Raw genomic sequence first — 21,252 nt, 5'->3', positions numbered from 1 at the left:
CACACTGGAGCAACACTGGACAAGCACATAAAAACTGTTCCCAGTGTACTGTGCATTTTCAGGTGCTCCATAGAGAATCACACAATTGAACACAATTCCAAGTGGTAAAAGGAGGCTTGAGAGAAAGGAGCCAAATAGAAAGAAACATGTACAGAAAAGAAGAGTAAATATGACGGAAAATCGAAGAAAGAGGCAGGAATCAGCAGCAGCATGCTCAAGCACCTTAAGAAAACAAAGTTTCTAAGCATTTGCTTTACTAGAGCAGCTAAAACACTCCCAACATTTTTCTAATATTATTTGTTTAGAATAGATAATAATGCAGCACATACCAGAGATAAAGCAAGCTCTTAATAAGAAAGAAATGGCCACATAACAATCTCTTGATTAAGATTTGATACACACTCTGGAAAATATTTTATTATCCTCCCCACATAAAGGAGTTAAGGATAATGCTGTAAGAGGAAAAGAAGCACAGAGCTAGCTTTTCTTTCTTTTTTAAATCTAAGGTCAAAAGAATACCTTTCATTATAAGAGGGCGGTAATTTTTCTGAAATACTGTTTATTTGTTTGCTTGCTTTTAGGAGAGATTGCTAAGAACTTAAGTCAACTAATTTATCTGTTTATAGTACAATCTTACAGGTACCTGGTGGTATCCATTTAGGCTTCTTGTCTGTTACAGGACTCGATGTATGTAAAGGCCTCCCAACTGGTTCTGAAGAACTGGACATCATCTTTTGTGTTGGCTCAGATTTTTCTTCTGTTATCCGTGAAGGAGAAACTACAGGTGACACTTAGTTGGAAAAGAAAAGTGACCTTAGAAACATAATCTTTAGCAGAGAAATCATCAGACTGCATAAGATGATAGATCACTGTACAGCACAAGCTCTCTACATTGAGTGAAATAAAGAGTATATTACTAGATTGTCACATCTTTAACAGTATATATTTACAGTTAGTCCTGCTATACTCTAGAATTTCAATCCTGGTTTGAAAATAAGCAGTGTAATAATTTCTTGTTGAGGACCTGCCAGATATCAAATTTCTAAGAGGGAAGATTCTTCTGTCAGCTACACAAAGCAAACCATTCCTTGTCATAACTAAAACTAATTTTAAACTAATTACGAAATTACATGTTGTAAATTCAGGCCTGAAATTAACACACATTACCAAGTCAGACACAAGATTAACACCATGATAAGAATTTTCTTAAGCTATTTAAAGTAAATTGTGTTAGCAACACAGTGAACAATTAACTATGAAGGGCATGCATATTTAATGTTTTTCGCCAAGTGGTTAGTAGAACTAGCATTGTTTAGCTATCCTTGAATTAAAAAATCCTAAATGCAACTGAAAGAAGAGGCTCTGAGGTTATAATTTAAAAAAAAAAATCCTCAGATCACTCACTGTTATTTAACCTTTTCTTAAAAGCTAGATATAGTTATATAAGAAGAAATTAACTTTGTCGATTCATTTTTGTCTGCTTTTATTGTAAGGAGTGTTAGTTTACTATAGAGCGTTTTTTCTTTCAGGATTTTTTTCTACTCTCCTCCCTTTACTCTGCATATAGTCACTTTCATCATAAACCTGCAGTCAGTCTGTCAGCCAAATTTATCTATTCCTTCAGTGAAAATAAAAGGAACTTGTATTATGAAGAAGTCTTCTTCAAATTCAGAGTGCAAACTTACCAGTAGTATTCATCTTGGATTTGAGAGTTTTCTTCTCTCTTTCAGCTGGCATCTTTTGTTTCGTTTTCTTTTTATTTCCTTTGGCTTTCTTCTTTTCCATAGCAAAGTCTTCATCATCACCTTCGCTATAATCGGAATCTTCTTCTGACTCCTCACCTACAGCAAGGAAAAGGGATGTCATCTCTTTACGGGAAATAAAATTTACTATTACTCCAGGGCCTTCTAATCACATTCTGGACATAAAGAACCATGACAGAGTAAAACAAATCCACACGTATTTATATGCTGAACTGAGAAAGAAAGAGCCTCCATAAAACATTCTGTATTTACAGAATTCTTGCTCTGTACTTTAATAATGGAACACCCTGGTATAAACTGCACACAATAATGATTTTAACAGCAGAATTACCAATATTCCATGTGCGCAGCAAGATGGAAAAAGTTGAAGTTGTCTGGCAGGGCTTCTGATTTTTACCTATTCTTAGTCATGACTATTTAAAGTGGGAAAACACTATGTCTAAGTTCAGCTGTAAGAAAGATTTATAGATTTATTATTAAAAAACCCCAGACATTAGCAAATCTTAAAAAATAGCTCTGTGTCAACAGGAATATCTGAATTATTCCCCTGACATTTTATTTCACTGACAATTCTAGAAATATTTTCCAATAAACCTTGCAGTAAGGAATAAAAGAATGGATACAGACACGTTAACCACTGGGGAATGAGAGAGAGAGGTCTATCATACTCTGCAGGCGTTCAATACTAGGCTGCTACCAGAAGCCAATACTGAAAGCACCAACACCTGACACTACTCCAGAGTCGCTGTTTTGATGCAAACCCCAGACAGCAACTGGAAAAAAGAACAGAGGCTCTTTAAAGAGACGAAACTTTCCCGGACAGAGAGGGTACAATAAATTTGTTCTGACATACTGCAGCAAATGCAGAGAAAAAGTATCTTTTTTGCCAGTTTGGGGACTGTGTATGAATAAGCTCCAATGTTTAGATTTAGTTTCAAAGTGCAACTGAGATGCTACTAGTATTAAAAGACAATGCTTCAGTAAGGGGGGGTAGGGAAGATACAGTAGAAGCAGTATGCATTTCACGGAAAATATAAACTAAATGTGAGGCATCCCATCCAAAGCACACCTAAGGAGAGGGTTTTTATAGAAAAGAACTTACTGGGTACAGACTCTGGCTCAGAGTCAGTAGAATGCTTTCCGTCATCACTGTCAACGGTCAGTAATTTCTTCTGATGTGCTGGAACTTTAGATGCTGCTGTCCTTTGCCTACAGTCACCCCTAGGTACGTCATCATCCATAACCTGATTGAGACCTAGAAAACAGAAGGTGGTCTAATTAATTCAAATTCACAGTAAATCTATTCTCCTTCTCAAAAAGCAGCAGGTATTTGAGTTCCCAGAATTAATTTTTGTAATTTTGAAGCATACTATACAGAAGCATATCATCGGCACTTGTTTTCACGGGATTCTCAAATTCTTCCTCTTTTACCTAACCAAACTGTACTTTCTGGTTGTTAAAGTTATCAATACTTATCTGTAATCAAACTAATGAAAGGACAGAAGACCAAAAATAAAACTGGAAAAATGAAAAAGTTTCCAATGGCATAGCAAATGTTTTGGCCACGTTTATTTGATGCTTAGGCATTATGGACCCATTAAGGAGTTGAGGGTAAGTGTAGCTTCTTGAAGAAGTACATAAACTCAGCATCTAAAAACATCACGTCTGTTGCTTTTTCCAACTAACTTTTAGTGATCTGTAACAATCTCCTTCAGCAGTCTACAGGTTTTCCCATTTTAAGACTGGGATCAAATTTTTAATGAAAAAATTAATGCATCCTTCATACTTTACTTAAGATAAAGACTCTTTTTTCCATGTAAATGAAAAACAGAAACCAATGGAAACCAGGAAGAGATAAGCTACCTAAATGTATCTTGAAATGTTATTTCTGAAAAGACAGAGTATGAGAACAACTTACCTAAAAGTTCACTGTCTACACTGCAGTTGGAAAAAAGGGGTCTCCTGGGTACATTTTCTGATTCAATATTCTTACCTGTTTTAGGATCCAGAAAACAAACAAATAAAAAATAATATAAAATATTAGTATAAAATAAACACATTATAAAACGTCAAGATATCAAGAAATGAAAATAGCTAACATTTTTATCTGTCTCTAATCAAACTATATGTTTGGAAGATCTTATAGAAGAGTTATTTTTCTCATAGGAAGAAAACCCAAGAACATAAGAAGACAGGCACTACCTAGAAATTCTCATTTCCTTATCATGACATCTTGAAATAAAACATGACTTTCAACCTATTTCACTATAAAATAAATTAAGTCATGTTCAAATTCACTACATATAAATAAAGTGTTGCATTGAACTGTAAAATAACCTTGTTCTTCTGAATTTTGCACTTCAAGGGTATTTGCAGACTTTTCTTTGATGGATAAGGCTAAGGCAACTTCCAAATCTCTTTGATAAAGTTTGTCATCCAAGGATATCCTGGAAAAGAAAAAAACAAATATGCTAAATAATAAAACGATGACATGAGTGTTATAGATCTCCTTCTGACTCACTAAAGTTTTAAAAATTCAAATGCTTGTAAAGAGATTAATATTTCAATATATACTTACAGCATATCATATTATGAATATTACTTCCTGAAAAGATTTAGACAAAGTACACACTAATATTTAAAGGACACTACACCTAAAAGTACTATGACTGCAAAACATTGTGTTTGTGTATATATATCAATAACTGGTATTATCACAGAAAAAGGTGATTACATTTATTTGAAATACCGCACTGAAATGTAATATTCATACACAACTTTACCACCAAAATAATCAGATTTCTTTTTTCATTGACATTGTCTTTGTATTTTATATCAAGCTTTCAATATGTTCTTTTTTAAGGAGTCAAACTTGTCTTTGTATTTCTCAGTTCTAGGAGTCCTCAGTAACTCAGAATTGTTACAGTTATTTTGCACTGAAGAGATACCAAGACAAGATCAGACATGCAGGCTTGTTTCTGCACCTATGCAGGCCGCTTGCTGGAGTTTTTTAGAGCTGTAACAAAATCAACATAGCTCACTACCGAACCCAGGTGAGTCTTCCTGACTCTATGCATAATCACATTGTCCCTGATTTGCAACTATACCAATAAAGCTGAAAATCTTCATCACACTAATATGTTAGTTGTTTATTCTCGGCTGCTTAAAGCTTGAGGGGAAAAAAAAGAAAAAACAAATACCGTTACTGAAACCCAGCTTTACACAGAGCTGACCACATTTCAGCATTTCTTACCTTTTACTAGGTGTCTGCTTTTGTGATGGAGTCGGTTCTTTGTGTGGCTTTTTTTGCTTCTCTTTTTTCTCCTTCTTTGGTTCTTTGAGCTGTGTTCTGGATTTTTTCCTTGAAGGTGCAGCTATACACGCAAAGTCTTCATCTGTTTGGGAAACAGCAACGAGCTTTAATGAGTTTTCCTATATTCTTCCGTATGGCCAAAAGAAGTCATTCAACTCAATCTCATCACACACTGAAAATATACCAAAGATAACCCTTCTGAAATGAATTCTATTTTTAAAGAACATGACAACTATAACTATACTATTCTTAAATATATTTTAAATGAAATTTTAACAAGACCCCTTTTGCATATGCTTTTATTCAAGAGGTAATGATTTCAATTTTTATTACCAATAAGGCAATAAAGCTTCAATGTCCAATGTGTTACCAGATTTTCAATAACTAGAAGTTCACCTTTTCATATGCTGAACAGCAATCAATTATAATAGTAATCGCTGTCATTAAACAGTTTTGAGTTCTTGGTGTTTTGGGAATTGTTCCCCTTAATGACTCCCGTTCTTAAAAAACATAGGCTGCTCCCCTTTTTCTACGATTTTCATATTGCCTCTTACCAAATACAATGCATTTCTCCAATTTTCAAAGAAAATTAGAAGGCATGAAAAGTGTCTTTCTTCCAACTGAAGACATTGCAGATCACAGTGCAAAATAAAGAAAAAAATAATAATCTTCAGTATTCTTTAAATGATGCAGAACCTTAGATAAGATCACTAATGTTTCTGAGAATTTACACTTTTCTTTCATATTACAAGTTGTTACTTATAAGCTAAGGTCATGCACCACATTTAAACTAAGAATCTGCATTAATCCACATGATTCACACAAGACCTTCAACATTATTTACATTTGCGCTACCCTTCCCACCAATTCAAACTGTTCCCTGTATCCTGCAAACAGCATGGAAAAAAAAAACAAACATGAAAGTAAACAAATTCTGTAAAAAAGAAGCATAACACCCATTAGGGCTTAGAAGTAAAGGAGGGCTGTCGTGAAAACAAGTAGCCTGCAATCTATTTTTCTTATCAATGGAACTCAAAATTTGATTGCTGTGTCTTTACCCAAAACCCATCAGATACAGAGCTGTAGGAGAAACAGATGTATGTAGAGATGATCCACACCTCCTTTATATTGATTTACAATGCTGTGAACTGATCATCAGGAGGACATGGACCAACCAAGTACCGCTGAAGACTGAGGCACGGGGAGAAACAGATTTTCCTGCAACAAGACACAACATATCCACCAGCTTCCTGACATACGCTGGTTTACAGCCATCATACTCTGATTGAATTAGGATATTTAACAGTCTGCCCAGATTACCTCCAGTGAAAACAGCTGACAGCCTTCTCAATGAACTAATTAATTAAAGACACTCTGATGATGTTTCGGGTGGTGACACTGGTGTTTGGCATTTTTGTTACATACAAGAACACGCCACTTACCATCATCTTCCAAATCCCCAAATTGAGAATAATCAACAATTTTCTTGTTCCTGTAGCAAAAAAACATCCACTATTAATTCTTTCAGATTGAGCACCTTGACTTGCTAACACTTGATTTTTGGGCAAGTCATGTTTTACAAGAAAAAAGCAACACATGTTCAAATGGATGTACAACCAGTGCTACTGTATACAATACGGTTATTAGGAATAGCTTCTAGATCTTTTTTGAAATCTTAACAGTGCTTTTTGTTGTTCTCATTGTGGGAGCATCGTATTCTCCTGATGCATGCACCGTCTCAGAGATGCTACTGTGCCACTGAAATTATTTATCTCCTGGGTCGCCTTCAGGCACTTGAAACGCGTTTTCCGTGCACTTCCCACGCGGCACCGCCGTGGGTGCAGCTGTTATCCCACCCTGAGGGGGCACAACCAGCACTTTCCCGCCCACCCCTCGGCCAGGGACCCCCGAGGGACGCCACCCGCCGGGGCTGCTCTTCGCGGGACACAGGCGCCCCCGCTGCCCGCCGCAGGGAGAGGCCCCCCGCCTCCTTCCAGCTGAAAGGGAGACAGCGCAGGCCCGTCGTCGCGCCCCGCGCTACGACCGGCCACGGAGCCGCCCGGTCTGGTGGCGCGGGGCTCGGACGGGGCCCGCCTCGGCGGCGGCCGCGGCGGTGACAGGACGAGGGGAGGAGGGGCCCCGCTCGCTCCCTCAGCCCGCAACGGCCGCCGGCGGCGGCGGCGCGCGCACCTGACTCTTTCTAGGAAACGCCACCCAGCGCCGCTGGGCGCGAGCTCCCGGCGCCCGCGCGCCTCGGGGCCGGCCGGCCGGGCGGCGGCGGCGGCACCGGTGTCTCGCGCCCCTCGCCCCGCCCCGCCCCGCCCGGCACGCGAGCCGCCGCACGCACCTCCTCACCGGCCGCGCCATCCCCACTCCTGGCGGCGCGCGGCGGCCAACGGCCGCGGGGGCGGGGCACGGCACACGCGCCGATGACGAGGCTGCTGCCCCGCCCCCTCCCTCCTCGAGCGCCGGGCCGGCACATTCGCCACAAAGCGGGCGGGTGCCGAATCTGCGGCTCCGGACGCGGAGGTTCTAACGGGGAGGCGGGAACCACTCGGCGTCGCCGCCGCCTTCCTCAGCGGCCGAGCGCCCCCTCACCTGCCCGCCCGGCACCCAGGTGAGCGAAGAGCGAGGAGGACGCCGCTCCTGCCCTTCGCGGCGGGGAAGCGGCTCCTGTCCCTGTGGGCGCTGCCCCATCCGAGCTGAGGGGCTGTGTTTGCCCTGGGGTTTTGCAGCCTTCCCGGGGTGGGGCGAAGGGGGCCGGGATCGTGCAGGCCTTCCCCTCCCGCCGCCAGCTTTGCTTCTGCTTTTTCAGTAAAGGGCGCTAATGCTACCTCTTTCGGCGTGGGCCACCGCTCTGGCACCCCACAGCCTGTGGTGGAGTTGAGGGCACCAGCACCGGTTTTGGAAAGGGGGTTCGGCCCCCTCTGCTGGGGCAGCCCGGCGGCTCAGCGGCATCGGCGGCAGCGGCAGCGGCCGTCGCCTCGTCCCGCCCTGTTCCTCCCCGCTAAACCTCGTTTTGTCGGGGAGTAGCAGGAAGACGTTCCTCGGCTTTGTATTTCTGAGTGGAGCCGTTTAAATCCCTCTCCGTGGCGGCGCAGGAGGTCGCCTCGGTTTAGCTTTGGTTGCCCTGAGATTTTTGTTGTTACCGTGATGCGATTTGTAACTGGTCTGTTTAATCCGTTTCCAACACGTAGGCTTATTCACAAAAAGAAAACCCAAAAAACTATAAACTGGTCCCATGAATTTTGCTGTGGAAAGCACACTTTTTTTTTTTTTCCTTCCTTTTGTTTTCTGCTTTTCTTCTTCTTGCACCGTGTTTTTTAGCACTGGGGAGATTTCAGCTGGAGTAATGTGTCCAGCTTTGCAGGTAATGCTCAAAAAAGAGGAATATAAATAAGCGGAGGAGCCCTAGTGGAGGGAGAAATTACTGACACAGGTATGTCCTCCTATCCTGTAGACAGTTCTCTTGCTTTTCTTTTGGCTTATTTTTAGTGGTATTATTTAAAATATAATCTATCTATAAGTTTATCTGTATATCTAGAATCCGTCTATAAGTGTAAAAAATAATCTATCATCTATCTATAAGTCTATCCTAAAGCAGGTTACAAAATCACAAAATAAGCTTTTTCTAACAATCATGGCAAACTTCCGCTCGCCCCCAAGTCTACCACCCACAGGAAGGAGGAAATAAAATCCTAATGCACTGTGAAGGATTTCAGATTTTGAGACATGCATGGCAACAGTTACAGTGTCTCAGAAAGTTTGCTATTTATGAGGATTCCTTCTGTCCTGGTTCTGCCTTTAAGTCAGGAGGCTTACAGTGTAATTTGTAAGAGTAATTTGGAGGTTTAAGTTTTCTTGCCAGAAGCTGTTAATTATTAACAAAGCCATGTTTTTAGTTGGCTTTTTTTACTTATGATTTTACAAGAATGTAACTCTTGTTATTTTCATTTTTAATGCAGGAAATCAGCTCAAGGAGATGAAGCCTAATAAAGGAAAGACCTGCACTAGGGAGAGAGACTATGTGTACAAATTCAATGCTGGAAATCAACATTTAGTGCTTACTGTGCCTCTCAAATTCCCCGTGCAAGAGAATATTAGTCATTTGCATGGACGTCTAATGCTTCTGCACAATCTGCCATGCTTTATAGAAAATGGTAAGAATTGATTTCTTAAATTAGTGTCATATATTCATATCCACAAGTGTCTTACAACCTGCGTTAAGAAACCAAAAGATGCGTATTTACTAGAACAGTCTTAAATTTGTTTTTAAAGCAGCAAAACATTAAAGAAAATTGCTGTCAGTACTAGCAAGTAAGGTGCCCAAGTAAAAGGTTTTCAGAAAAACTTAATTTGTATGTTTCCTAGATGATTACTGATACTTCCACTGACATGTTTTGTTGATGGACCATTCTCTTCTTGTTATAATAGACCTGAAGCAATCTCTTAATAAGTTCATAGAAGAGGAAACTATAAAAGATTATGATAGAGAAGCTGAAATGGCTCTGGAAGCAGTGAAATCAGGAAAAGTAGACATAAACCAGCTGGCAGATACTTGGGCTAAAGCTTATAAAGAGGTAAGATTAAGGCTGAAAAGTTAATATGCAGGACTTGCTTTGTGAGAGTGTCTGTGCCCATACAGAACTGGAGTGCAAAAGAACTGGAGGAGTCCTAGCGGAGAGGAAAAAAAGAATGACAGAAACTGCAGCATTTGAGGAAAAGTTTATAGGAACTGAATTTGCTTATCATGGAATATAGAAGAATGTTGTGAAAAATTCCCAAACATACATCTGTTATAAAGAGAATTGAAAGCAAATCATCTGCCTTAACGAACGTCAACAAAATGAAATTAGCTTAACCTGTAAGAAGGAAAAATTCTGTATCGGGTGAGCATGGGAACGTGATAAAGCATTGAAAGAGTTTACAGTCTTCTGTGCTAGTGGTTTCTATGAATAGGTTAGCCTGAGTGCAAGGGTTAGGATTAGATCATTTCTTGACATTTCTAACCTACGCTTCAATATTGATTAATCAGCTGAATCTGGTGGGAATGACTGCAAATGTAAGGAGCGTTTCAGTAAAAGGAGCTTGCAAAACTGGCATCTTTTGGCCATTCTTTGTTCAATAAAAATGGCTTTTCTTAAATCAGTGTTGTTGATCAAATTCTAGTGACATCAGAGGTTAGTCATCCTTTCTAGCAAAACATTTTTGTTTGCACAGCTGGTGTTTTGGGCCCTATCTAAAATTCATCAGTTGCAAATGTTGTAGATATTATTGTTGTTTTCAAGTTGGTGATGGCCGAAAATTAGTAATTCCTCACTGTAGTCAAAACCTTAATGTTCTGTTGTTACTTGCTTTGAAAGAGAGAGAATATAGGAAGGGAGAAAATGTTAAAGCTAAAGCAGAATACAGAAAGCTCAAATTAGGAAATATAGTTCATGTATGTTGAAGGCTGTGCAACAGTGTGCATGCCCAGTTGGCTTTACCCCACCATTATGAGGGATCCTTATATGTTCGAAAAGGTACTATAGACTTTATAATCTCTTATAATTTTTAGACAACATTAGAATATGCAAAACCTGAAGAAACCAGCTGGGATGAAGATTTTGCAGATGTTTATCATGATCTGATACATTCTCCAGCTTCTGAAATGTTGTTAAACCTGGAACACAATTATTTTGTTAGTATCTCAGAATTAATAAGTGAAAGAGATGTGGAATTGAAAAAACTACGGGAAAGGTATTCCTTCTTTTTTTTATTTTTTTTTTTTCTATCTTAGTAAGTAGGGGTGCATGCTACTGGGTGTATATAGCTCGTAGGACAATGAGTGTCAACTTGTATTTGTCTATGTAAGCCCTATTTTAGTTTTATTTTTATCTCTTTAAAATCATACAATACTTAGCCTATATTGTTAGGGTCAGCTATCTTATTCTTCTCAGTCACTAAAAATAATAAAAACTAAGGCCATCAGGGTAACATAAGGTTTGATTTCCATTGTTCTATCCACGTTGTAAGTGGTATAGCAACATAAAGTGCTTAGGATATCTAGAAAATAAAGTATATGTATGTACCATATTTTGCCTTTGTTACAACGTAACTTAAATGAAAAATTGGAAGGTCCATGGGGTGAAAAGATGAGCATAAGACTTGAAACAACTTTAAATCAGAAACTGTTGAATTTGAAATTTAGGAAAGTCTACGTGGGATCCCGAGTTTCCGAATAAGCTGCAGGTGGCTGCTTTGTCCACAAGAGGGAACGCATACAATGCGGAGTTTTTCTTTTGGAGACTAAATAGGTTAAGGAAAATGAATGCACACAAATATAGTATAAATACTAAATACTAGGGAAGCTTGTGAGATGCCAGAGTATTCTAAGTAGGTATGTTTTAGCATTCTAAGTGGCAATATTCCTTTTGAGTTGTCTTTGCTTAAGCTCACATTTTACAATGCGTATCTGTTTATATAGTTTCTTCTAGACAATCTTACTTATCTCTAATTTGGGGATAAATGTTGCCAGTAATGTGTTAGCGAAACTTTTTGCTGCTTATTGACTCTTCTCAAGTATGCATCTAGAAGAAAGAGTACTTAATCCTGAGAGCAGTAATGTTGTAGAGCTCTACTGTGATATAGCTGTCATTTCTGGTGGAATTTATCATATCTATTTGTCATAATCAAGAAACTCCATATGTCAGTGGCAGCTGAGACTATCCCAGATGAGCGTAGATGATGTTCTGTTTACACAGGAGCTGACTTGGAATCCCTGACCCTCAACTCAAATTTGTTTTGTGGGTATTCATTGCTAAATCTACGCTAGGGCAAATCGATTCCTTGCTGAAGAAAGGGGTGAATGTGAAAGACTAAGTGAAGCCAGGGATTAAGAAGACTAAGGAGGGACGAGGTATTGGATGAACTGATGATAGCAGGACAGCCCTTTAACTCCTTGTTGAATGTAGTTTGAGCTGGAGGCTCATCTGACTATTAAAAATAGGTGTGTTTAGCCTATTTCCTGGTGTTTACCTGTCTGCATCATCTGTGGTTGGGGCAGGAGGAAAGCAAGGGACTGAGTAGGTCCATTTCAAAAACTCTTCCAATGATAAGGATAGTGAAGTGTACTATATTAGAGTATCTGGAGGTACTGTGGTATCTTCTTTTGAACATCTGTGAGGGCAGACTTTAAATTCCAATTCCAGAATAAGCGGATGGACAAGGTACTGCATGATGTATCTTTCAACTATCTGGTCAGTTATATCTCTGCTTGTGATAAGCATTGTCCAGCTGACCGATACAACTGATCATTGTATCAGTAACTGTATCACAACAATTGCAGTCTTCTGCCAGTTTTTTGAAAGTGTTGCTTGCTGTAAATCTACGTTTGCTTCTCTTTCAGACAAGGAGCTGAAATGGATAAGGTGATGCAGGAGCTAGGGAAATCACTAACAGACCAAGATGTAAATTCATTAGCAGCTCAACATTTTGAATCTCAGCAGGTAAACTAAGTTCAGTGGACTAGAAGACGCCATGCAAATAATTGTCTTAAAAAGAAAACCCGAAACACTGAAATTATCACTGCTGTCTTTTTAGGATTTGGAGAACAAATGGACCAACGAATTAAAACAGTCTACCGCTATCCAGAAGCAGGAATATCAGGAATGGGTGATAAAGCTTCATCAGGACCTAAAGAATCCTAACAACAGCTCAATCAGGTATTTAATTTCTCTGTGATGCTTACTTCCATCTGTAATAGTTCAAAGCACTTGCTTTTATATAATCTTTATTTCAGATTAGCCATTTAAATAGGATAATCAAAGCAAATCAAAGGCAAATAAACCATCATAATTAAATATTTTATATTTTTAGGAGTTTCTTTGTTGTATAATGTTATAACCTTTCTGTACCAGAAAGTGTTGTAATGTATTAAACTGCAACTTGAGCTGAATGGAGTTTCCTCCTATTTTGCCTTTATTTACAATGTCTATCTTTAACACTATTTCACAAGGCTTTCTGTTACGACTTAAGGATGTTCTGCAGAGCAATTATAGCTCAATAAATGGTAACAGTATCACATGTTCTGCATTAATAACCCTCCTTTTTTTTGTTTTATGTATACATCACTAGACAGCTAAAAAAAAAATGGAATTTTTTAGTGTGAACACTTGTAGTGAGAGTTGAATGAAAAGCTTTCTGATTGAGGAAATAGCAGGGAAATCGGAATTTGTAACTTGGGGAGATCCTTATTCTTTATCATTAGTAACCACCAGCTTTGCTACTAGTAGGAAAATAGAAGGAGTAAAACCTGATGCTTTCTCATGCCTTCTGTTAGTAGAAGAGCCTGTCTGAGCAGATTTAGGTGGATGCAGTAAGGAATTTATGGGAAGCACAAGACCTTTGAACAAAGTGGGTGCCAATAATAAGAGGAGACAAGCATGGATCATAATGAGTGAAATACTTCATCACTTTCTCTGAAGTGTTTCCTTTTGGGATAAGGAAGCTGAGTGTATGGAACATGAGGGAACAGAGAGAGGAGGGGAAATATATTGGAAGATAACGCTGCATGTTTAGATTTCTCACTACTTTCCTTAGGATTTTCTTGTCTGTGAATTTATGTTTTGGAAGTCTTTTGCCGTTCTCAGGTTAGTCCTAGAATGTCCTAGGACTGCATAGCTCACAAGCAAGCTGGCCTCTTTCTAGCCTAGTGACCAGGTAAAACATCACTGCGGTAGTGACAGTCTGCTCAAGCTCTGAGCCCAATCCTGAAATATTTTTCCACAGAATTTTCATGTTAGCTTTGTTGATTATTTCCATGAGGCTTTAAAGATAGTGAAATTACAAAGGCTATTCATACTTATCACTGTAAACCTCTTCCCATGTTCTGGCCTTCTACTGCTGTAAAATAAGACCAAGGTGAAGTTGCTTAGAGCTGAAAGCTAGAAGAAATGGCCTGCGAGAGGTCCAGAGGCAAGGACCTCTGAGAGAGAGGGAGGATGTTTTGGCTTCATAATCTTGGATGCTTATAACAGATGTGAAGTGATAGTATTGGAATAACTGCACTCACATAAAGTGTGATCTCTCTGCTTGTGTTGAGTCCTGAAAACTATAGGTCCCTAACGCGTTTGAAAATAATGCACAGGAAGTCTATAGTAGGGCAACTAGGAACTTAAGAGAGCAAGAGATAAAAATGTGTGTTTATATATAGACATAAAAGATACAGATAGTTATATATATATGCACACACATACGTATCTTTATGCATCTAGTTGCTTATATGTGTGTGTATGAGTATTTATTAATGGTATATCTCAGTTCTACCTCATCACTAGGCATTTGCAGTTAGTAGAATTGCTTGCAAGTTTATAAAACACCTTTGAAGATTAGACACTTTGAAAACAAAGAGAAACTTTTCATTAATGCAGAAAGAAATTGAAGAGGTGTTCAGGTTCTTTCATGTAGCATAAACAGTACTTATTATATCAGTTACTACCAGACAGTTGAATTTAGGAAAAAAATTAAAACTGGTACCTGAAATATTTCCTGCTAGTTTGAACACTGTGGAGCATTTGATTTGGCTTTTTTTAACCTCCTATTTTGTGTGGGGCAAAGAAGAAATGTTTTATCTAAAATAAAGTTTTGGCTATTACAAATAGTCTGAGAAGAATTCTTTTTTCTTCCTTTTATTCCTGTGTTCTTATTATGTTATGACTCGGTATTGTGATTTATTTTTATTTCTCACTCTCAGAATGCTTTACAAATGAGCTAGGTAATGTAAATCTAACAGTGGATTCTCCTCTTCCTGCTGGTATGCACCTGGAGTATTGCATGCCAGAAAGGTAAAACGTCAGATGAGTGCAGTTCATTCAAATAGCTTTAGTCTCTTGGTTTCCACAGACTAGCTGAGAAAACTTTGGACAGCTTTCACAAAATACTGTTGTTCTCGATCAGAAATTAGGACAAACTTTTCAGTACGTTTCTCATTGTTTTAGTGATGAAATTAAGGTTCAGCCCAGTCAACTGAGAGAATCTGTAGAAGGAAATGGAAGAATTTATGAAGAGCAAAGGCTATTAGAAGAAAGTTTTACTATTCACTTGGGTAAGTAAAGTAAACTGACACCAAAACCAAACACAGTAACAGATGATAATAAATAATGTATCTAAGCCATGTATTATTTACAGTATTTACCTGTCAATGTATACAATATATACAGTTTTGTAATTGTTTTGTATTTGTTCTTTACATGTGTAAAAGAAGTACAGTATGGGATAAACTGTGTCAAACAGTATCTAGCTACCTGAAATACAATTAATGGAAAACATTCTAGAAGCAAGATTGTATCCATTCTAGCAAGGTGATGAGTGTAGAAAAGCACACTAACATCAAAACACATAGCACTTAAAAATTATATTTTAACTTTTCTTATGTTTGGTAAGAAAATGTGGGTATGAAATTCAATTCCCATAATAAATTAACAGAAAAATAGATGCTTAAAATCTTTACTTTTTGTTTATGCAATGGAGACTTCTTACACTGTCTGTCTTGACTGCATTAGTATTTCGTCCATAGCCTTATAATAGGTAACAAGGCCCGTTTCAGGTATAGATAAGCCTTGCTTTGTGACAGTATGTGAAAATACTGCATTTTCACTCTTATTTTTGTAAATTGCTCATATGTATGTAAAACTGAATATATGGTTAAGAACTTTCTTTGAGTATTATTGACTATTTTTCTCTTATAGATCTTTTTCACAAAACTTAAGGGAGCACTTTGATCCCTTGCATTTTAATAACAATCCTGAGTTTCCTCTTCTACTGTATGTATTAAAATAATTCATATGCCATACAGGAGCTCAGTTGAAGACCATGCATAACTTGAGATTACTGAGAGCCGATATGCTGGATTTCTGTAAACATAAGCGTAATCATCGAAGTGGAGTAAAACTTCACAGACTTCAAACTGCGATGTCTCTCTATTCAACTTCTCTCTGTGGCTTGGTTTTATTGGTAGATAACCGTATCAGTTCATACAGCGGCATCAAAAGAGGTGAGTCCTCTAGTGGGGTATGTTGGGTCAGTGAAAACAAGTGTCACGTAAAAACTTGCTGTCTTCTCTCACAATTTTAATTTTACAGAGAATATTTTTTTACTGGAGACCCTAATGTGTTGGACGTGGTATTGCAAAAGGGTAACAAATGCAAAAAGAGATATGGATAAGAATGGGGGACAGAGTTGTGCTCTAATATGCTGTTATCTCTCTGATCTCTTTCTTAGGTTTTGTGTTTGAGTAAGGATCGTGTTAGAGTGAACACTTCAATGTTGATTTCCCTGCCTTAGACTGACTTATTATCAAGTAGGGGCTTCTAACTCTCCAATGTCAGCTTAGCATACTGAAACCTATTTGCAAAGGTGAAAATGAAATATGCTAAGGTTTTAAACTGATAAGTAAGTGTATAAAAATACCATGTACTTTAGATAACTGCAGCACTATGAATTCCACTAAAAATGACCAATAGGAATATTATTTGTCTACTCCTGGAAAGCTTGATTAGTAGCCATTTTAAGTGCATGTCTTTTGAGTAACTGGACACTATGAGGAAGGTATTTTGTATCAAGGTTAACCAATGAAACATGTGTTTGTTCCTGTTCCAATTTTGGTCACTGAGGCTTTCTCTGAACCACATTATTGACCTTCCCACCTTCCTCTTGAAGTTTAATACCAAAATAATTACACTTGAAATGTCTTTTTGACTGGAGCCACTATTACTTGTCATTATTCTAGTGTGCTGTAAAAAAAATAGACTTTGGTGGTTGATATTGTCTGAAAACAGTGTGCAATCAGGCTTGTAGCAAGAAGGAAAGAGAAGTGTACCAGTAAAAACTGCAGTTGCATTTCTGCTGTTTATGGTTTTCAAGTTGCTCAATTCTGACAATATTTCAAACTTGTACTCATTTTCAGTTACTTTTTTTTACTGCTGAAATATTTAAATTAATAACAAATAGAGAAGATTTGTTTTTATACTAAATCTTAGGTGATAAAAGATGGACATTTAAGTAATACTTGCATCTTCTAGCCACCAGTTAGATCTTGCAGCTACAGTAGAGGGGAAGATAAGGCACTGTATCACAATCTGTAAAGTACAATCTTTAATAAATTTTGATTTCTTTGAGTTCCGAAGAAGCTTTGGGAAACTTAACTGTGGGCACATTCCACAGCTGTCTGCACCACCATTCTTTTTAAAAATGTTGCAGAAATGAATGTGTCTCAGCTCCTCTGACCTAGTTGGATATATTGCTTTAAACCATCAGTGAACGTCTCGTTGTACTGAGACCCCAAACCACTATAGGTGGCAACTGAGGTTTGGGCATATTTCTTTAAATCCACTCTGTGGTGAAAGTGGTAGCTTCTGGCAGAAGAGCAGTAATAAACACCTTTGAGAGGAGACTATGCTCTTAAAGCTGTTTGTTGCAAGAGCAACAAACATTGGTTCTAGCCAGAGCTAATTCTCCTTCCTAAAAGGTTCTTTAAGAAATAAATATGCTAGGGGGTTCAAAGGTTCATAGAACTGCTATTAGGAAGACCTTTAAATAATACATTGATGCTATTGTTTATATAGAGAGGTAGTGGCTTGTGCAGTCTAAATTTCTGGGTTACAAAAGTGCAGAAGCAATTTTCTGATTCCATTTTAAAGCTGGGGAAAAATAAAAACCTAGTAGCCTTTACTTTGTGATGGGCAAGAAGCTCCCTCAAACCTCTATGAGATTTTTTCAAAGATGGTTGGAGTAAATGAGCTTCATGTGAGCACACCGTTTATCCAAGCATTTTACATTGCTTTGAGCAACACCAGTCACTCGGCAAGCACTGAACAGAGAGGGGCTCCAGTCGTAAGAAGTCCTGCAACTTACTTGGTTGATCATGACTGCAGTGTTTTCTGGATTTCTTACAATGTGTAAACGGCAACTAGCAAAACATACCTTCAAAATCAGATTTGGACATGTCTGTAGAAAACAGCCTTGAACAGAAAGTTGAACTTGTATATGAACTTTCACCATGTTCATTTCATTTAGACTGTTTTTTCAAGACTAGATGAATAGTTTCTTTATATACTTTATGCATTGCCTAGTTCAAGTCTCTTATATTAGGACTTTGTAGGGCTACTGTGACTCAGGTTTTGAGTAGGTGTAGCACACTCAGACAAATGATAAACTAAAATTAAAGTTAGCTTTAATTATATACAAGAGATTTTTCATTTGTTTGTTTCAAATAAAATGTCTTGTGACCTTATTTTATGTTGATACACACAGAAGACAATCTTTTGGAATGTGAGTGTCTTCCTCCCTTGGCTTTGGAGACCAGAATTTAATAAAGCCTTTTGAAAATAGATTTTATGATCGAGACTTCATGTAAAAAGATAAAATACATTTAAGATTTTTCTCTCTACCCTGCCTGTTCCTGTCGCAGCCTATTCGCAGGAGTATACAGTGCTCTCCAGATAGGCAGAGTACATTAAGGAGGATTAGAGTAGATACCTCAAAACGGGAAGTAAGTGGCAATTGCTTAGTATAGTCCAGCTCCTTGCTAATAGCTTGTTTCAGCTCCCATTGACTTGCTTTGAGAGGCAGCTGGACATTAGGATAAGGAGCTTAGAATACCAGTCGCAGAGGCAGTGCATTATGATCCTAATTATCAGTATAATATTTCCAAGTCTGACATAATACTTGCTTGTCAGGAAAAGGAACTTGCAGCTCTTTTCAGCTGATGACACTTTTCTTTAGCTTTCAGATCTGTGTTTTGAGAACTAAAAGAAAAAAAACCTATAATTCCAGCTTTCCAGATATGCTGTTGATGAATTTCATTAATAGCTCTCATTTTTCAAAACAAACTGGAATGCTGTTGTTGCTGTTGGAAGTATCTATTACGTGTGTTCTAACAGAGTATCATAGATTAAAGGAGTATTGGTAATAAGACATCATTTTTGAAGCACAATTACATTTAATGCACATATTTTGTTGCTGTTATTTTAGAGTTTTTTGGTCTGGGTGGTTTTGTTTGAAGAGTAACAGGACTCGAGGTTTTTTTTTTCCCCCAAACAATTAATTTCTTTCAAAAAAATGTTTCATCTGTGCCATAATTTTTTTTAGAATTTAAAGAGGAGTACAGCAGGGCTTTGTCTGGTTTTGGGGGGGTTGCCTTTGTTACTGGCCTTGCTTGAATAGTAGAGCAGAATTATGTAATGTTACTAAGCACAGCCTTATGACATGGATTTTAATCTTTTTTTTTTTTTTTTTTTTTCCTAGATTTTGCAACTGTTTGCCAAGAATGCACGGATTTCCATTTTCCTGGAATTCAAGAACAGCTTGAAATTGTCCAGAAGGTTGTACTTAAGGCCAGAGCACAGCGTAGCAGTAAGTCGAAAAGACATCATGGTCAGTGACAACCAAAATTACTTTCCTTGAAATAGAATAGTGGTCAGCTGAATGTTTATGGTTACGGGCAAGTTAATTTCACTCTTCTTCAGCTACCTGATCTATAAAATGGAATATTATTGTTTATTGATAAACTGTGAGAAGTCTGCATGAAATTCTCTCTTCACAAACAGCACGTTCACATGATGTCTTTGCTGCTGTAACAGACATACACTTTTTTTTTTTTTTTTTTTGGTAATGTAAGTCCTTAGGTTCTGATCACACTTTAACAGCATGGGAAGTGTATGGGGCCATTGTGCTTTCCTCTGCAGTTTAAACTGCCTGTAGCAACACAGACTATCTGAGTTGACTTCTTTATTCTTTATTTCTGTTTAGATGTAAAGCTTTAAAAATTGCAGAAGAGGAGTTACGACTTTTTCCCTTCCTTACAAGTGACTAATAAATTGACTAAATGTGTATGCTTCTTAGTGCTGACCAAATCCTTGTGAATGGTTTACTTTGCAGTTATATTTACAAATGGCTGTGAAATTTTCTCACCACATGGTGTTAAGGCAGTACTTGTACATCATGAAACTCTGGTTTTCTTGCAGGGAACTACTTATGTGGTTTAAATACGTCAGTAACATGAATAGATTCATAAGAGTACATAGAGAAACAAGTTTTCTTAGGAACCTGCATGTTGCTGTAGTCTTGAGGAAAATACTGAAAGCTGTTTTTTATACTACTGATTTATGTAAATGTCTTTATTCCTAGTATTACAAGAAAAATTTTAAATTTGTGTTTAAATAGTTACATTATTTAAAAAGCAATAGCAAGGTACTGCGTAGTTGTGGGGGCAATTTGGAAAGTTTAATATTTTGTTTGAGAATATTGTGTTTTCTTTTGTCCAAATGAAGAGGTATTGTAGGATGATTAAATAAGAAAGCTAACAATTTGAGATAGGATTCAGTTCAGTGTCTATTGAAGACTGCAAAAACACTTCCTGTCCATCCCCCTACTTTTGAAGGACTTTATGGTAACTTTATGGTAAAAATTCAAGCCAGATATTATCTCAGTATGTCAAACTTTCATGCCAAAGCGTAATTAATAGATGATATGTTTAATATTTGTGCTATGTATTTATATACAGAAAACAAAAGTAGTGGAAATGAAGATAAACTAAAGAATATTGAACGAAACCAGTCAAATATTTTGCCCGGTGAGTTCTATTGCATTTTCCCCCTCTTTTTAAAGCAAATTGTGTTTTATAGATGCACATTTTTAGCTCTAAAGTCGGAACATAAATTATAAACTAAACCCGAGTTGACCTTAATCAGAGGAGAAGGATGTTCTTGTGGCTAAGGCAGAGAACTGGGTGTCAGGACATCTGGTTTCTATTCCCAGCTTTGCCACTGCATCATGTGACTTGGAGCAAATCACTGAACTTCTCTATGCCTAAAATTTCTTTTCAGAATTTGAGGGTGAAAAAAAGATCTCTGAGCATCTTGGGAAAAGGTGAAACTTAAATACTAGCAACTAATTTTATTTTTGAAAATAGTTATATATATATGTCACTGTTGTGATACAGTAAAGGATTTTAGAATATATTTTTTAGCTTTGAGAATGTACAAATCCATTCCTCTCAAAGAGGAAGTATATTGTGATTTTTAGTAAGGAAAGCTTCTGTGGAATTTGAAGATGAATACGCAGTTGGAGGGGGAAGGAGTTAAATCCATACAACCCATGGTTGAATAAGAGGGCTTCTTAAAATTGCTTTCATGCTTG

The 21,252-nt window shown here is 37.8% G+C and overlaps 2 protein-coding genes across 17 annotated transcripts in view; one reads left to right on the top strand and one right to left on the bottom strand.

The window, feature by feature from the left end:
* RAD51AP1 (RAD51 associated protein 1) overlaps positions 1 to 7,538 on the bottom strand; it is a 22,872-nt gene extending 15,334 nt beyond the window's left edge. For 3 of the 4 annotated variants that reach the window (XR_015706171.1, XR_015706170.1, XR_015706173.1), the window contains exons 1-8: positions 7,424 to 7,538; positions 6,519 to 6,568; positions 5,017 to 5,158; positions 4,101 to 4,210; positions 3,682 to 3,756; positions 2,866 to 3,018; positions 1,686 to 1,841; positions 644 to 790 (exon numbers count right to left, since the gene is read on the bottom strand). Coding sequence is in view for 1 of the 4 variants with exons in the window: in XM_087763841.1 (XP_087619967.1) it covers positions 644 to 790; positions 1,686 to 1,841; positions 2,866 to 3,018; positions 3,682 to 3,756; positions 4,101 to 4,210; positions 5,017 to 5,158; positions 6,519 to 6,568; positions 7,424 to 7,443 (853 nt within the window). In the remaining 3 variants the exon portion in view is untranslated. The remainder of the gene's footprint in view (positions 1 to 643; positions 791 to 1,685; positions 1,842 to 2,865; positions 3,019 to 3,681; positions 3,757 to 4,100; positions 4,211 to 5,016; positions 5,159 to 6,518; positions 6,569 to 7,423) is intronic. The other variant, XM_087763841.1, reaches the window with a different exon arrangement.
* The window catches only part of FERRY3 (FERRY endosomal RAB5 effector complex subunit 3), a 26,459-nt gene continuing 12,744 nt past the window's right edge, over positions 7,538 to 21,252 (top strand). For 5 of the 13 annotated variants that reach the window (XR_015706167.1, XR_015706168.1, XR_015706166.1 and 2 more), the window contains exons 1-11: positions 7,560 to 7,693; positions 8,404 to 8,515; positions 9,042 to 9,236; positions 9,511 to 9,656; positions 10,634 to 10,815; positions 12,464 to 12,563; positions 12,658 to 12,779; positions 15,054 to 15,160; positions 15,911 to 16,108; positions 19,360 to 19,488; positions 20,618 to 20,686. Coding sequence is in view for 10 of the 13 variants with exons in the window: in XM_087763831.1 (XP_087619957.1) it covers positions 9,059 to 9,236; positions 9,511 to 9,656; positions 10,634 to 10,815; positions 12,464 to 12,563; positions 12,658 to 12,779; positions 15,054 to 15,160; positions 15,911 to 16,108; positions 19,360 to 19,488; positions 20,618 to 20,686 (1,231 nt within the window). In the remaining 3 variants the exon portion in view is untranslated. Of the gene's footprint in view, positions 7,694 to 8,403; positions 8,516 to 9,041; positions 9,237 to 9,510; positions 9,657 to 10,633; positions 10,816 to 12,463; positions 12,564 to 12,657; positions 12,780 to 15,053; positions 15,161 to 15,910; positions 16,109 to 19,359; positions 19,489 to 20,617; positions 20,687 to 21,252 lie in introns of those variants that run through there. The other 8 variants (XM_087763834.1, XM_087763837.1, XM_087763832.1 and 5 more) reach the window with 7 other exon arrangements.

Source organism: Nipponia nippon, unplaced genomic scaffold, assembly GCF_047370975.1.
Source record: "Nipponia nippon isolate SJK-2023a ecotype South Korea unplaced genomic scaffold, ASM4737097v1 scaffold_3, whole genome shotgun sequence".
Taxonomy (NCBI): Eukaryota; Metazoa; Chordata; class Aves; order Pelecaniformes; family Threskiornithidae; genus Nipponia; species Nipponia nippon.
The sequence above is the reverse complement of the archived record's forward strand: the minus strand, read 5'-3'. Positions and strand labels throughout refer to the sequence as shown.